Here is a 17,848-nt window from a genome sequence, read left to right on the forward strand (position 1 = left end):
ATTGTGTGATTTTTAACTATTTACATTTGAACCGTTCTGAGTTTTGATTGGTCTTGCTTTTACTTGTTCGTGCCAATGTTACCTCATCTTATTGTTTAACGTGAAATCAGTCCCAGGATTGACCTTTCTCTTGTCCTTTCTACTTTTATATTTACACAACCCATTTATTTTACTACCTTTTTTAAGTCTGAGGATTGCCAAGCAATTCTAACTGTCCCCTGATTCAGGACAGTCCCACCACCTTCATCTGCATCCTCTGAGTTACAGCTGACTGCACTGCTCGCGATCCTTCAGCAGAACAAATGGAAGTCATTCCTTTGTATGATTTTTGAAGACTTAAATGCCCAATACTTCAGATGCACTTCATGTCAAGCAAACGTTTTGTACTGCTAACTATCATGTTTACATTTCTCACCCAGGGAACAATTACAGAAGATAAGTCAAAAGCCTCCCATATAATTTATCCTATTCCGAACTCTCTCGATGAAGGTGAGCAAAATGCTAATGGCACCGAAAGTCATTGCAATGTCTATCAAACTTTACAGATTTGAAAATTTCTTCCGAAGTACAGGGGAATCTCAATTATCCAAATGTGATGGGCGGGCACTATGTCATTCGAATAATCGGTTATTTGGTTTATTGATTTAATTGCCTATCCTCTGGGGCTGGGAGTTTTTAAAGTCTGCTCCTCGTTCAGGACACTGCAGAAGCACTCAACACCACCCTCAACCCCATGCAGCACTGCCCCCCAACTCCTTTACACCCCCCCCCCCCCGCCATGCAAAACATCCCCGAACACTGCTTCCCCAAACCTGTACACACCCGCTCCTGCTCTGGGACAGTTGGACTGGACACAAGCAGTAATATTGCAGTTGCCTCTGTGGGGTAAGTCTCCAAATAGTGTGCGCACGCCCCACACAGCCAGAGCCACATGCCCCCCACACAGCCACAACATTTTGACTGGTTCCACCTTTGCCCTGTACAGGGCAACACTGAAGAGATTATATGGGAAAGGGGGAATTTAGGGTACACCCCTGTGCAGAACTCCAGGGAAAGTGTGGGGAGAGGGAGGGTGGGAGGTCCGTTATTTGGAGACGGTGTCTGTTTATTCACTCTGAACAAAAGGCGCGATCACTGTTGGAAACATGTCTTTGATGTAATGTTTCCATTGGGACCTTGATCTCCTTGGGGTAATCCGATTTTCAGATAATTGGCATTCGGGTAATCGAGGTTCCTCTGTATACACCTGCTAAAAACAATTTGCATATTTGCATGTCCTGTCATTTGTTAGAATTTTCAGTTGTTTCTTGGTGTGGAAGATATTTAAAAATACTGTTGAGGTGCTCTTTTCCTCTGTGTGTATATTTCTTTGTGTAATAGTTCAATGATTATCTGTTGCAGAGGAGTGGTTGAGACCTGTTATGAAGCGAGAAAAGCAAGTCCTGGTCCATTGGGGAATGTTTCCAGATAGGTATGTGTTACTGACATGAGAACTGCTTTAGAATTTATAGAATTCTGTATGATTCTATTTCAAAAGAACGTTACTCAGCTCATCGCAAGTGTGTCGTTGCTTTGTCAGCATCGATTTATGGAAAAGAAATTATGCTTGACCAAATTTACTAGCATTCTTTGAGCATGTCACTAGTAGGGTCAGAGAGATATACAACCTCGAAACACCTTCAGTCCAACTTGTCCATGCTGACCATATATCCTACATCAATCTAGTCCCATTTGCCAGCATTTGTCCATATCAGTCTAAATTCTTCCTATTCATATGCCCATCCAGATGCCTTTTAAATGCTGTGATTGCATCAGCCTCCACCACCACCACTGGTAGCTCATTCCATGCACACATTGCCCTCTGCTTGAAAACATTGCCCTTTGGATCCCTTTTATTGAGTAGATTTAAGACTGAGATAGACAGGTTCTTGAGTATTAATAGTTATGGGGAGAAAGTGGGAGAATGGGATTGAGAAACTTTTCCGCCACAATTGAATGGCAGAACAGACTCTGGGCTGAATGGCCTAATTTTGGCTCCTATGTCTTATGATCATAAATCTTTCTCCTCTCATTTTTTAAATGTATGCCATCCAGTTTTGGAATCCCCCTGCTCTGAGAAAATAACCTTCACTATTCACTCCATACATACCCCTCCTCATGATTTCATAAACCTCTAACAAGGTCACCCCTCAGCATCCGATGCTCCGGGAAAATAGTTCCAGCCTATTCAGCTGCTTCCTCGAGCTCAAACCCTCCAATCCTGGCAACAATCCTTGTAAATCTTTCCAGAACCCTTTTGAAGTTTCACAACATCCTTCCATTGGCCAGGAAATCAGAATTCAACACAGTATTCCAAAAGTGGCCTCACCAATGTCCTGTGCAACCACATGACCTTGCAACTCCGATACTGAACGTACTGACCAGCAAGGCAATCATACCAAATGCTGCTTTGGCTATCATATCTACATGCAACTCCACCGTCAAGGGACTATGACAGTGCACCCCAAGGTCTCCTTGTTTCACAATACTCCCAAGACCTTACCATGAGGTGTGCAAGTCCTGCCCTGATTTGCTTTTCTAAAATGCAACATGTCACATTTATCTAAATGAAACTCCATCTGTCATCCCTTGGCCCATTGTCTCATTTGACCGAGGTCCCATTATACTCTTCGATAACCTTCTTTGCTCTCCATTGCAACACCAAATTTGGTGTCATCTGCAAATCTACTAACCATTCCTCCGACATTCACAACCAAATCATTTATTTAACTGATAAAAGCAGTGGACCCAGTACCGATCCTTGTGGCACGTTGCTGGTCACAGGCCTGCAGTCCAAGAAGCAACCCCCGACACCACATTATGCCTGCTACCTTGAAACCAATTTAGTATCCGAATGGCTAGTTCTCCCTGTATTCGATGTGATCTAACTTTGTTAATCAGTCTACTGTGCGGAACCTGGTCGAATGCCTCACTGAAGTAGCGTTGTGAAAGGATAGCTCGTTGGTATGGTTTACTTGGCCTCTCAGAATATTGCTTAAATCAGGTCTCACATAAGAGAGGAGTTTTGGGTGCTGATATTGACATGAATAGAGAAATGGTTGGCACAAAAAGAAAGAGAGAAGGAACAAAGAGGTCTTTTTCCGAGTGACTAATGGGATAGTATCCGGATCAATGCTTGGACCACAGCCAAACACCATGTGAATTAATGATTTAGATGAGGGAACTGACTATGATATCTTCAAGTTTGCAGATGACTGAGAACTGGGTGGAAGGATGAACTGTGACCAAGATACAAAGATGCACAATGGTGATTTGGACAAGTTAAATCAGTGGATAGATGCATGACAAGCAAAGTATAATGTCGATAAGTGTGATGATATCAATTTTTGGCAGTACAAACAATGGCAAATTTTTTTTTAATGGTGGTAGATTGGGGGAAAAAGTGGATGTGCAATGAGACATGGATTTCCTTGGACACCAGTTGCTGAAAGTAAGCATGCAGGTGGGGCAAGCAGTAAAGAAGACAAATGGCATGTCAGCCTTCATGATGAGAGAATTGTGAGACTACATGAATGCTGTTTTTGTTTCAGTTTCTGACAAGGACGTTCTGGCTGTGGAAGGAGTTCAATGGACTGATTCTTCAGATGCAGAACTGACCTGAGAGACTGGATTAGTTATGACAATTTTCACTGGAGTTCAGAAAAATGATGGGGGGGCATCCTCGAAACCAAAAAAATTCCTGCAGTACAGGAGGCAGGATAAACACCGGAACCATGTTCCTGATGAATGGGAGCCCAGAACTAGGGAATACAGACAAAGGATATTGGATCGCTCATTTCAGACTAAGATGAGGAGAAACTTTGTCACCCAGAGAGTGATAAGCTTTAGAATTCTCTTGCCACAGAAAGCAGTTGAGGCCAAGACATTTGATTGTTTTTGAAGTTTGATGTGGTTGTTGGGCCTAAAGGAATCAAAAGTATAAGGAGAGAAAGCAGGTACAGGGTACCGAGTTGGATGATTGTTATTGTATAGAATGGTAGAGCAGGCGCAGAGGGCTGAATGGCCTCTTTCTGTAATTTTTTAAATATTCTTTCCCCATGTTCTTCTTGAGCATTGTAGACTACTTCTAATTAATTTATCCAGTGTGTCCCTTCTGTCTTGTCCCTTGGTTTTTGACCAGAATTTTGTAAATTTCTGTGAATTCATTAGTCATTCTTCAGAACTCTTTGGAATGAGGGTCCAGTCTTCTCAATTTCATCCAATCCGTGGTCATGAATCACTGCAAGCTAACATAGAGTGCAGTCAATAATTTTGACTGTGCCCAAGCGTATGCTAACTAAAGAGAATTTGAGAACAGGAGCAAACAAATCTTTCTCCAATTGTTTCAAACACAAGTAAGACAGCAACTGGAGAAATGAATGCAGTTTTGGATCCCTGGCTCAAGGAAATATATACTTGGCATAGAGGGCGTGCAATTGCAGTTCATTTTAAATCCTGGGATGGGGGTGGAGGGAGACTGCTTTATGAGGCTTAACTGTTATTCGGAAAAGAAGGATGAGTTAAGAGTCAGTGTTGTTTTCTTTTTAAGGCAAGATAATAAATGAAGATTTTTTTTGAGTAAGTAACCCTGAGGTTTGATGAGAGCTGCACAGTGGATATTGTCTCAGTGAATGTTTAGCAAGGCTTTTGTCAACTACACATTGCAGGCCATTATGAAACTTTCAGGCCCATGCTACATAAGTGAATGTAACAAGTTTGATCCAAAATCAACCTAGTAACAAGAAACAAATGGGAATGGTTTACCAATATTTTTGGGGTCTGGAAAGCAGTTTCCATTTGTGTTCCACAAGGCTCACCTTTGGGTCACTTGGTGTTTTTGGTTTCTATTAATGATTTTAGACTTAAATTTAGATCTGTTTCTTCCGTTACCTTTTTTCAAAGAAAATAATGGGTTTGCAAGAAAGCAAATTGTCTTCTACAGACATTAAGATAGTACACAGGAAAGACAGGCTACCAAGGACATCACAAGGTAAATCCACAGGTCGTGACCATGGAAGTTTTAGAAATATTGTGGAGGTAGTTGGCATCACTATTTGCTGGGAAGACCAATGTTGTGGTCTTGTATTAATGGAAAGATGAAAAAAGCTTTAAAAATTGTACTGCTATCCTAAGGTACATTTCTTTGTCGGAGGAACCATCATGGCTTTTCTACCACTATCCCCTTTATATAGCTCCATGTGTTATACTGTAACAGGAATATATTTTAAGTATGGCAATAGTTTCCTGGACTGTTTGATTTATGTGACAGTGCTTCTTTTAAATCCTTTTAAAATGTAATTGCTTGACAGGTCCAAGGAACTGTTGTCCAGAGATAGTAATTGCATTTAGCAGAATTGTCCTGACAGTGGAATGGGGAGTGTAAGAGATGTGCAGTAGTTTAAGTTCAATTGAACCCCAAGCCAGCATCAGCAACAGTTATTTGTAAAAGCTGACTCTGACTCAGGTTTCACTCCTGCACAGTTGTCCCCTTTATGGGGTTGGCTGTGTATGTTGCTACTGTCCCCTTATTTCCATTTCGTTAAGTAACAGGCAGGTATTTCAGATTTTACTTTGGCGGTTACTCTTCTTGATTTAAACATTTGAAGGTTTATAAATCCAGAAACTTGCCACATGTATCATATTTTTGCTGTTGAAGAGAATTGCTGGGATCTGTAACTTCAGATGTTAATGTACCTTTTGGAAAGCTGTTATACTCCCAAATTGGAGTATTTACTGGTCAGCGTGCATACTAAAATTTTTACATCAGTTCTTTGGCATTGCTGGTGTGTTATGAATAATTGAATGCCATATATCAAGCTACTAATCATGTCCTTCTACTGCAGAAAGCATTTCTTCACATATTACTGGCTCAGTGGTTAGCACTGCTGCCTCACAGCACCAGAGGACCAGGCTTTGATTCCAGCCTCTGGTGACTGTGTGGAGTTTGCATGTTTTCCCCAAGTATGTGTGGGTTTCCTCCCAGGTGTTGCGGTTTCCTCCCACAATCCAAACATGTGCCAGTTTGGTGAATTGGCCATGCTAAATTGCCCACAGTGTTCAGGGTGGGTAGGTAAGGTGTGTTAGTCAGGGGGAAATGTAGGGTAATTGGGTGGGGGAATGGGTCTGGCCAGGTTACTCTTTGGAGAGTTGGTGTGCACTTGTTGGGCCAAATGATCTTTTTCCACACTGTTGGTATTCTGTGATATCACCCTTGCTTCTTTAATGGACAGCATGGTGGCTCAGTGGTTCGCACTCCTGCCTCACAGTAATAGGGACTCAAGTTCGATTCCCGTCTCGAGTGACTGTGTAGAGTTTGCACATTCTCCCAGTGTCCGAGTGGGTTTCCTCCCTATGGGCTAAATTACCCATAGTGTTCAAGGATGTGTAGGTTAGGTGCATTAGTCTGGGATAATTGTAGAATAGTAGGGGAATAGGTCGGTATGGACTTTTTGGGCCAAAGGGTCTGTTTCTACACTGTAGGGCTTCAATTTTCTTCCCAGGGATTCCGGATTCACTGAACGTTTGTTGGTGATATTCGCACTGTTGAAATAGTGAAGGTTAACTGGTGACATCAATGGTTTTTTAGGGCAATGATTCCCCTTTGCTGAGCAAGTTAGAAAGTGGAAGCCAAATCATTTGGAAAAACATTGATGGAGAGGAGTGTATTTTTAATTAAAGCATTAGGTGCTCGTTGTGAGCCCGGTAAATATTGGCCGGTCTTCACAATGTTCAGTCTTCTGTCACTGTTTAATAGGTGCTTTGGATATGGAAGTTATTTTAGTTGTGTATTTAGGTGGTGCCTGTTGAGAACTGTTCACGAAGATCAAACCTTTAGTTAAATTCTTAGAACCCAAACTAGTCCGAGTGTGCGATACCGGTACAAGATGGCAGAAATAAACTATTTTCTTTTGAATGGTAGAGTGAGTAAACACAGGCTTGAACTGCATTGTCAAGATAAAAAATGTATTTCACAGTCTGTGAAACTGATTCAGGATCACCTTTATTTAGATCTGGAAAACAACAGGTACTAAGCTGCTGTAAATTAACTTCTTTCTGGATTAGTGGTGCTGGAAGAGCACAGCAGTTCGGGCAGCATCCAAGGAGTTTCGAAATTGACGTTTTGGGCAAAAGCCCTTCATCAGGAATAAATTACCTGTTTGCTAGAGTTTATTGGAGCTAAAATTATATGGATGATGGCCAACATTGTCTTGATTTTATTTCTGTTTGTTCATTTTAGTGAATGGCCAAACAGTTAATTTAAGTTGGTCAAGTTCAGTTTGCCTCATGTGGAAATCTCCAGATTACCATGCTGCTTAAAACAAAATATTGGTGTTAATTGTTGTTTATGTGAGGATGTTTGGGGCAGAGGTGATTTTTAAAAAAAGAAACATTCTTTGTATCTGATCTGCTATCTGAACTGTTAGATGTGTGCCATTCATAACCACTAATTTCTGGCGCTCTCTCACATGCTCAGTCTCTTTCTCTTTACCTCCTCTCCCACCCCTCCTCTTTTTTTTCTCTTTGTCTCCTGTCTCCCACTCACATACATAGCTATGTCTCAATTCATAAAAGTATTCTTAGTCTTTGAATTTTTTTCAAAAGACTGGATTAATATTGTTTGATTTGCTAGCTATGATACCTGGATGCCGGCCAATGAAATTGAAGCTGAAATTGAAGAACCACCAATCCCAGAAAGGCCATGGAAAGTAAGTCAAGTATATTTTTGCAAGATAAATGATCTGATTAATGAAGAATTACTAATAAGATAACAAAAGGGGCAAAAACCCAGAAACAGTTAAGTGTGGAACTGTACAAGGAAATTACTTCTGCTAGCACCAGTCACTAATGCACCATTTCAAATGAATGCATACACACACACACACACACACACACACACACACACACACACACACACACACACACACACACACACACACACACACACACACACATTCATAAGGAAAGTAGTTAGTTGGATGCCATGTTGTGAGTATATAATTAAAATCCTGTATGATGCCATTTTTTTTCCCCCAGGTAACACTTCTGTCAGTTGTTCAGAGGCTCTGATATGGTTCACCTAAAATTAATTGCTTTTAATTAGGAAAGTGCAACGGATTCTGCAAACTGCAGTCTAGAATCTTGTGTTCTGCCATAATCAAAAGGACTGCGAAGTTTGTAGTAGTTCTGGAGGACTGTTTGGTTTTGGGGCATGGAGCTCTGAGCATGCCTTAGAATCTTCATCATCTGCTTTCTGGAACCAGACAAGGTGGCATTTTACATTTCCTGTAATTGGCAACATTTTGTACAATATAGTACGTTTCCCTTCATTACATGTTCATCCTGGGGCCCAGAACATTTATCTGGAAACCAGAAATGCAAATCAACTGAATTCAGAGTAGAATTATCTAATTGTAATACATAGAACCACAGTACCCGACAGTGCAAAAACACACCATTTGACGTAAGTCGTCTGCACCAACCCTCTGAAGAGCATGCTACCCAGATCCTGCCTTTGACTGTATTCCGTGACCCCACATTTACCATGGTTCATCCACCTAGCCTTAACATCCTTGAATACTATGAACAATTTCACAATGGCCAGCCTGCATACGTATGGACTGAGAGAGGAAACTGGAGCACCCAGAGAAAACCCACACAGAGAAACAGAGAACATGCAAACTTCACACGTGCATTGACCTGAAGCTGGAATCAAACCTATGGTGCTGTGAGGCACTGTGCCCCTTTGGAAATAGAACAAATTGCCAGGATTGCTTGTATTGAATCCTGAATGGCTATGCATGATAGCTAATTGCTAAGTCGCATAGGGGGCCTTGAGACAGGCATTATTGTTGTTAGTGCTTCGGATAGCCTAAATATTGAGGTGGAAAATGTGGTTGTGGAGCTGGGTGGCACCAGTGGATTTGGTACACATGGTTGCAGGGTTCAGAATAGGTTCTGGTCAATCAAAAACTGATGTGGAAACATCACTCTTGAAGACCATGAAACTGTCAAGTGGATTGTAGCCAGATTAAGCGAAGGAGAAAATCTTTTCATGTTTACCAGATCCCCATACAACACAGGAGTACTGACCAGAATTGCTGGGACATGAATCAATTCTGCATACAAGAGAAGCAGATGAACATCTGTGGTGAATTTCATGAAGATTGGTTGCAACTTTAAGGCATGAGGCATATAGGAAGAGTAGTCGCATCCTGTGAACATGTTCAATCAGATTCATCTACTCAGTAGATTACTCTGTTACACTGTTAAGTGGTTCTGTTATAATACAGGAGCAACTGTGTTCTCTTGCTGGATCACACATAAAATCTTTGTTTTCTTGACCCCCAACTGAAAATGTAATCCATCCCTTAACTCGGATGAGCAGCTTATCAAACACAAGTAAAATACTGCAGACCTGAAATAAAAACAAAGTCTTGGAGTGATTCTAAGTCTGGCAGCATCTGTGGAGAAAGAGAGTGAATGTTTTGAATCGTGTGTCTATTTCCTTTGGGGAACAAGTGTAACCTCAACGTTAACTCCATTTATCTCTTCACAGATTATGCTAGATCTGCTGAGTTTCTCCAGGACTTTGTTTGTTTATTTTGGCATTTTGTCCACCATTTCACATTGTAACCTTTTGTTGACCTGTCCAGGTGCATGCTAAGTGGATCCTGGACACTGATGTATTCAATGAGTGGATGAATGAAGAGGACTATGAAGTTGATGACAACAGAAAGCCTGTAAGCTACCGACAGCGCATTCCTATCAGGACAGTAGCTGAAGAGGTAAAGTATGCTCATTGAATCTCTTGCGTTTCTGTAACTCTTAAACTGTGCATATACACAGTGACAGACTGATGGATCAAGCATAAATTTTTACTATATCTCAGGGTGACCTTTTATTACTGAATCCATAAATTTGTGCAAGAGCTGAGACTTGTGGTCTCGTGATTTTTCATTATTTTTGACTTGGATGAATTGATCTGGTGTATTTGATGTGTAGTTATGACAGATCATTTGAGAGGTCTTGAGTTCAACCTTTATCTTGGTAATTTGAGAGTATCAACTTATTTTGTGTTAATAATACTCGTACTGAGTTCAAATTGAATATTATAAAATACGCACACGTAGGGACACACCTTGAACGGTTCGCAAATGCCCTTGGAGGAAGGAAGCTTGTCTTGACGAGTTTTTTTGATTCACTTGTGGAATGTAGGCATTGCAGCCAGCATTTATTGCCCATTCCATGTTGCCCTTGAGAAGATTGTGGTGAGCTGCTTTCCTGAACTGTAGCAGGTGGACCCACAATGCTGTTTGCGAAGGAATTCTGGGATATTTGACCGAGCAGCTGTGAAGGAATGACAGTATATGAGCAAGTCAGGATGGTGAGTGGCTTCAGGGAGAACTTGGTGGTGTTCTCTTGTATGTGCTGCCCTTGTTCTTATAGTTCGAAGTGGTCATCAATTTAGAAAGTGCTGTCGAAGAATCTTTGGCAAATTACTGCAGTGCAACTTGCAGATCAGAGCAGCTGTGTGGACTGAACATTGGTGCTGGAGGCTTGTGAATGTGATACCAATTCAAGTGGGATACTTTGTCCTGGATGCTACCAAGCTTCTTGGGTGTTGGGGCTGCAATCATCCAGGTAACTGGGGAGTATTCCATCACACTGCTGATTTGTGCCTCGAAGATGGTGGGAAATTAGGAAGTGAGTTAGCTGCTACAGTATTCTGAACATCTGGCTTGCTCTTTTATTTCTGTGGTGAGTCCAGTTGAGTTTCTGATCAGTAATAACCTCCATGATGTGGATAGTGGGGGGGATTCACTGATGTTAATGCTATTGAATTTCAAGTGGTCATGTTTAGATTGTTTCTTAGTAGAGATGGTCATTGCCTGGAATGTGTGTGGTGTGAATATGACTTACCACTGATCAGCCCAAGTTTGGACCTTGTCCAGATCTTGTTGCATTTGAACGTGAACTGCTTTAGTACCTGAGGAGTTGTGAACGGTGCTGAACATTGTGCAGTCATTGGTGAACATTTCCACTTCTGACTTTTATGATGGAGGGAAAGTCAATGAAGTCAGTGGAGGTGTGTGGGCTGTGGGCACCATCCTGAGGAACTCCTGCAAAGAATTGCTGGAACTGAAATGACTGCCCATGAACAATCGCCACCAACCTCCAAATGGCATTAAGTGTTTCCCCCAGTTGCCAGTTACTTCAGTATTGCTCAGGGTCCTCCAATGCCACATTCAGTCAAATGAAGCCTTCATATGAAGGGCTGTCACACCCACCTCTGGAATTCTGTTTTGTCCATGTTTGAACCAAGGCTGTAATAAAGTCAGGAGCTGAATGACTTAGTGGAATGCACACTGGGTGTCCCTGAACATGTTATTGCTGAGCAGGTGCTGCTTGACAGCACTGTTTATGACGTCTTCCATTTTAGTACAAATTGTGAGAACAATGTTTGGTACAAATTGTAAACCCTGTTGCTAATTCAAACCTGACAACACTCAAAAGATTCACCCCGTGCTGTAATCCCTAAAAACTAGATAGGCCGAGAACTATCCCAAAGGTTACCATTTTAAAGTTTAAAAATTTACACTTTAAGAAATAAAGTTGTTACAGAATAATTAACTAAGGGCTATCTACAATTCCTTTCTCTAACCCATCTTTTGTTTTCCCTTCTATAATACTGGTCCGATAAAACCCACAACTAAGATTTAGCAAAGAAAATTCAAATGTCAAAACCAGCCAGCTGTCGAATCTTGTCTTTGTATCTTCCTCTGTCTGTCTTTACTACTTATGGTTTTTGTTTCACAGGTCATTGATAGACAAAGGTACCTTTTTAAGAGAGCTATTCTGCAGACAGTCAGTATATATTGGTGGCTTGGCAGTTCTCTCTCAACTGTTCAGTTTTTCCTGGTCTTATACCCCAAAACGTCAAATTGTTTTAATGGTGTCAAAATAGCAAATTCAGACTTGTTTGGAGTTTTGCATAATTTAAACTGGTTGAATTTGAATTTGCTTTTGTCTCCGAGTAACCCAGGTACTGCTGGCTGCTGGGCCACATGTTACGTTGTAAATTCTCTAGCACTCTGTGCTTGCAAAGTCTTTCAATCCTCTTTAAGGTAGAGTACCCCTTCCACCTTCATAACGTAACGATTTGAAAGTTTGGTAGGACAGTAATTGTTCAGGTTGGATTTGTCCTGCTTTGTGTCCAAGATGAAACTTCAAACTTTTTCAGTTTGTTGTGTTGGCTAGTTGTCACTGTTTGTAGCTGTACTGGAACAGCTTGGTTGTGGGTACAGCAGGTTCTGGAGCACAAGTTTTCTGTTCTATTGTTATCAGAGCCTCTAGCCTCTGCAGTATTTAGATCCTCCATTCATTTGATATCACATGAGGTGAATCAGATTAGCTGAAGGCTGTCATCTCTACTAGTTTGATTCGTTTGCTTTCTAGCCTTGTGATTTCTGCCTCTGCTTTTGCACTTGAGACAAATGGCACTAGGCGGGCCTAGCAGAATTGTGAAATTGACTTGTGCTCACCATTTGATAGAACTTTGAAAAGCTTACAGGCATTTAATTAGGACTTCACTCAGGCAGCCATTTTCTGATCAAAATGTTGAGCCAATCAAATCCACTCTTTCTCAACCAATTCTGCCCCATCAAACTTGGGCCCAAACCTTTTATGTCAATCAGTGGAAACTAAGTTGTACCCTTAGTCTGCGGGAGTTCTTCCAGTATAAATTCCAAGTTTGGCCAAGATCTTATGCAAACTTAAAGTTAGGAGTCCAGATTGTGTTTTTGTGAGGAGTGGTTCCACAATCAATGATGCAGCTGCACTAGTATTGACCTCCATCAGAACTGGTTGACCATTGAAGCAGATATTTTATTTTGTTTGTTTCTGATTTGGACATTGCTAAGCAATTTATCTGTTCGATACCAGTGGTAGGTGGACTTTCCAAGTGTGCATGTTCCTCGATATTGACCGGAGTTCTCTTACTCAGTCCAGGCCTGGTGGGACTCTTGTGCTGTTCCATATCCAAGTATCAGTAGAAACTATAATGGCCTGTCAACCTGGATTCTGAAGAAATTTTTAACCGAGGCTTGCTTTTGTTTTCAGGGTTTTGTTGTGTGCTGACTTGGAGTCCCTCTGCTCAGGATATGTCCTGACTAAGGCTGTGCAATTGCCTTCACTCAGGTGGTGTTCCCAAGCTCAGTTGGACTGGCGAGGCTATCCACTTACATTGGAATACTCTGCAACTTATATGCTCCACTTGCTGTGTTTTCTAATGACAAAACCAGTTGTAGCACTTGTTTGAAGTAGAATTGAGCTTCAGCCAGTACGCGGTTTTGCATGGCCATGTCATTAATCCCACATACCACACAGTATCTCACAAAGGGCTAAACCAAAATCTCATGCCTCTGTCTTAATCAAGTCAAAAATCCCAATAATGATTCCCATGGTTCTCAAGCTGCTGAGTAAAACCGATAGCACCTCCGAGTTAGAGGAGGCTTGGAGTCGTAATATTCCTTCACTAAATCCATCACCACTTGAAAGGTTTTATTATCTGGCGCCTCATGAAACGTAAGGCTTATAATTATCGCAAAAGCCGTGGGTCCACATGAAGTCATCTTAATTACTTGTTACTTTTCATGTTCCCCAAAATTATTTGCCCAGGAAAAGAAAATACATTCTTCCCACATACTGTGCCCAGTCTTTGGCAGGATTGAACCTGTAAGCTTCCCAAGTCACTGCATGGTGATCATTTCTGGCACCACAAATCAAAGGTAATTGTTGCAAACCAATCTCTTCAGGGCCATGTTTTTACGCTTGTTGCCGCTGAAATAGCTCCATGAAGACCAGTATCCTGTCATCAGTTCACCCTTTAGTTACAAGTATGTGATATGACGCTGGCCCATCTAGCTCTGAGCTGGCTCTGAGAATGAACAGAGCCCCTGATGTTGCTGTTTATGTCTGTCAACCTGGTGTTAGTTGTTAACTTGGTCCACTCAGGAAATTCATAACTTTTGAGATTCACCTGGTTGACCTTGTTCCAATCGCTGCAATTGGGAAGAGTTGTTCTCCTAATTTTTAAAGCATAGCCATTAGCCACAGTAAAGGCCTTTTGCATTTAATGACTTCTTCAAGAACTATCTATGTAGTTTTGTTCACGTTTCAATGACTTGTCTCGATACGATGACCATCTTTGTGGTCTTGTAACTGCTTGTCCATTGGGAAGGAAATGTCTGTGTTCACAACCTAATTTTGTTTAGAAGTGTCGATTTTGAATTTGGACTCTTTAAGACTGAGGGATTCATTGCCTTTTGCCCACAGTTCGACACATTTCTCCTTTGCAGTAATGATCCAATTCTCTATTTTTGAATACCATGATGGTATCAGTCTCCACCATACACTCGGATAGTATATAGAAGAGCCTAATGTTTTGTTGCCTTATTTTAAAATGAAGATCATGTTCAGAGAATGATAGAATCCTGACAGTGTGGAAGCAGGCCATTTGGACCATCAAGTCCACAGCGATACTTTGAAGAGCATCCCACCCAAACTCGCCCCGTTCCCACGACTAACCAAAGTAACTGAGACATTCCTGGATACTGTGGGCAATTTATCATTGCCAATCCACCTAACCTGCTCATCATTCGACTGTGGGGGGGAAGTTTTCATGGACCCAAGGGAATGTGCAAACTCCACATAGCCAGCTGCCTGAGGACAGAGTCGAACCTGGGTCACTCACGGTGTGAGGCAGCAGTACTCATCACTGAATGGCTTTCCTGCCCTTATGTTGCCATTTTGCCAATTAACTTTTTAAATATGTGCAATTTAGTTTAATGTGAATAGTTTCGTTTTATCTACTCCCTCCAATTCTCTCATGTTTTTGAATACTTCTCTCAAATCCTGTCAACCTTCTCTTTTCGAAGGAGAACTGAATGGTCTGCTTAGGTCTTTTAAAAATTCTTTCATGAATAACATGTTTGAAAGTCTGCAGTCCTCTGATACTCTAGTATGAAAGATGGACAGTTATGGGCAGTGCTTCTGCAGTTTTTACACACACTTGGCTCAGTACGGCAATAAGGTCATATGATGTCTGAATAGAAGTAGGCCCTTCAGCCCATCAAGTCTTTTCTGCCTTTCAGTGAGATAATGGCTGGTCTGATAATCCTTAATTCCACCTTTCTGTCTTGTCCCCAGAATCCTTGATCCCCTCAGTGATTTAAAAAGCAAGTCTGTCTCAGTCTTGAATATACTTAATGACCAACCCTCAACAACCCTCTGGGCTAAAGAATTCTACAGATTTAATGCCCTCCTGAGAGAAGAAATTCCTTCTCATTTCAGTTACAGAGGAAAATAATTTATCTGTATTCTCCCTTCCAAGTTCCCTAAGAATTCTCCTTCAATAATGTTGCCTCTCATTCATGTATATTCCAACAAGTACTTCGCCTCTTATGAGGTAGTCACTGTATATTTGGTATCAGCTGAGTGAACCTTTTCTGGACTGCCTGCAATGCCAGTATAACATTCGTGAGATGAGAGGTGCAAAACTGTCCAGTGTTCCAGCTGTGTTCAGATGCATGCCTTATATAGTTTTATTGAAACCTTCAACTTTAACACCTTATTCCCTTTTGAAATAGATGCCAATATTCCATTTGCCTTCAGAAATAACTGTTGAATTTGGATGTTAGCTTTTGTGATTTATGGACAAGAACTCTGGAATCTCTCATTTTTTGCAGTCGTCTTTCACTGATAGCTCCTCTATTCTTGCTGCCAAAGTGCATAACTTCACATTTTTCTCCATTATATTACATCTGCTAAGTTTTTGTCCATTCAGTTAATCTATCTACATCCTGCTGCAGACTCTATGCGTTATTTTCATGATTAACTTCCCACTAATTTTTGTCTTGCACCACTTGGCCTCACTTTCCTCATCCAGGTCATCAATGTGTGAGGTAATCGTGCCTGCAGCACTCATCACTGTGGCACACCCATGAGTTCAGGTTGCCAATCTGAAAATGCCTCCTTATCCCAACTTTGTCTTCTATTAGTTAACCAATCTCCTCTGTGCATGCTAATAAGCTATCTTCAACACTGAGGTCTTAGCTTCTTAAGGAATATCGTCTGGTACCATATCAAATGTCTTTTGAAAATGCAAATAAATTACATGTTTCTCCTGTATCTATCCAACTTTGTTACATTAATAGAATTCCATTAATTTGTCAGTTGTTATTTCCCGTTTGTGAACCATGCTGACTCTATTTCATATTTATTTGTAACTTCTGCTATTACATCCTTTCAAACAGACTAATATGTTCCCGACGAGTGGCAGAACTTGTCTGTAGCTACCTGCTCTGTTTTTGCTGACTTCACTTTTTAAATAAAGATGCTTTCTTGGCAGTTTTCTAATTATTTGGGACTATTCCACAATCTCTGGAATCCTGTAAGGCTACTGGCAGTGCATCCACTATCATTATAGTTACGACCTTAGGTATCCATGGTTACGAGGGGACTTCAATCAGTCTTTAACCGCATTAATTTCCTCTCACACTTTGTTCTTTAGACATTGAAGTTATTGTCTGTCCTCCTCTTGCTCCTTGAAGTAGTCATTTTTGAATGTTCTTTATGTCTTCTACTGTGCAGACTGATGCCAAGTATTTGTTTAATTACTCTGTTGTTTCCTGATTTCCCCATTATTATTTCCCAGTCTTGCTCTCTAAGGGAGTTGCATTTGTTTTGTTTGTGTTGATGATACTTAAAAGATTACTGTCACAGTTTATTCTCTTTCTGTATATTTTTATTTCGTCATCCTTTAGTTTTAAAACTGATCCTCTGGCCTACAACAAATCTTTTATGTTGCCATGTGTTTTATTTTTTCAATGCTCTCCTTAACTTTCTTGGGAAACCATAGTTAATTGATTCTCTTCCAAGAATCATCCTCCTCCACCGGTATACATCTTTCCTATGAGCCATGAGCTGTTTTGTTAAAACGCTGCTCTTGTTATTCTTTTCTGCTAAACTCTTTCCTCAGTCTTCGCATGCAGCTGTGTCGTTGTTCATTTGTCATTCCCCTTATTTAAGTTAACTCATTTTGGTTTTGACCCACGTTTTCCCCCCCCCCCCCCCCCACCTCCCAAGTTCTCATCATTGTTTCCAAGGGCATCCTTTATAGTCACTCCTTCATTAAACCTGCCTTATTACACATTGCTAGATTTCTGGTCGATTCCAAATGTATTGTTCTAGAAAATGCTCCTGAAAACTCTGACATTTTCCTCTGCCAATCCAACTGTTCCAGTGTACACGAAGATTAAGTCACCCATGGTTAATGTACTGCCGACGTATTAATTTTTCATCCATCAGGTGCCTGAACAGCTCTTATCTGGCACGGAGCTAGGTAGCAGCAACTTCCTTGCTGAAATCCGAGCTAAAGAACGATTTAATACCTTAGCTGTACCATAGCTATGCGTAAATCATCTTTTTTAGTTCTGAATTGGCTTCACTGCTGATTTTACCACCTTTATTTATATGCCTGTAATGGATTTTTGAATTCCTTTTTAAGTTTGTTGCCAGTTGCTTTGGTAATTTGGATTTTTAAAATTGAGGGAAATGTGTTTTAGTTTGAGTTATATGAGGGTAAGTACATTTTTTTTGAGAGGTCAGAAGGTCATTTGGATAAGTGACTGAAAATGTAATTTCTGTGAAACACATGATTGCATTAAGTACTGAGCTAGATATCTGTGAAGCTGTTTGCAGTGTTTTGCAATGCTGAGCTTCTGATGGACAGGCAAAAAACAAACTTGGT

At 40.9% G+C, this 17,848-nt stretch overlaps 1 protein-coding gene across 3 annotated transcripts in view; it reads left to right on the top strand.

Moving 5' to 3' along the window:
- The window catches only part of smarcc1a (SWI/SNF related BAF chromatin remodeling complex subunit C1a), a 221,871-nt gene that overhangs the window by 31,818 nt on the left and 172,205 nt on the right, over window positions 1-17,848 (top strand). For all 3 annotated transcript variants that reach the window (XM_072570120.1, XM_072570121.1, XM_072570122.1), the window contains 4 exons: window positions 420-489; window positions 1,402-1,471; window positions 7,670-7,745; window positions 9,693-9,824. In XM_072570120.1, coding sequence (XP_072426221.1) covers window positions 420-489; window positions 1,402-1,471; window positions 7,670-7,745; window positions 9,693-9,824 — 348 coding nt within the window. The remainder of the gene's footprint in view (window positions 1-419; window positions 490-1,401; window positions 1,472-7,669; window positions 7,746-9,692; window positions 9,825-17,848) is intronic.

The sequence above is a fragment of the Chiloscyllium punctatum genome, chromosome 5, assembly GCF_047496795.1.
Source record: "Chiloscyllium punctatum isolate Juve2018m chromosome 5, sChiPun1.3, whole genome shotgun sequence".
Lineage (NCBI taxonomy): Eukaryota > Metazoa > Chordata > Chondrichthyes > Orectolobiformes > Hemiscylliidae > Chiloscyllium > Chiloscyllium punctatum.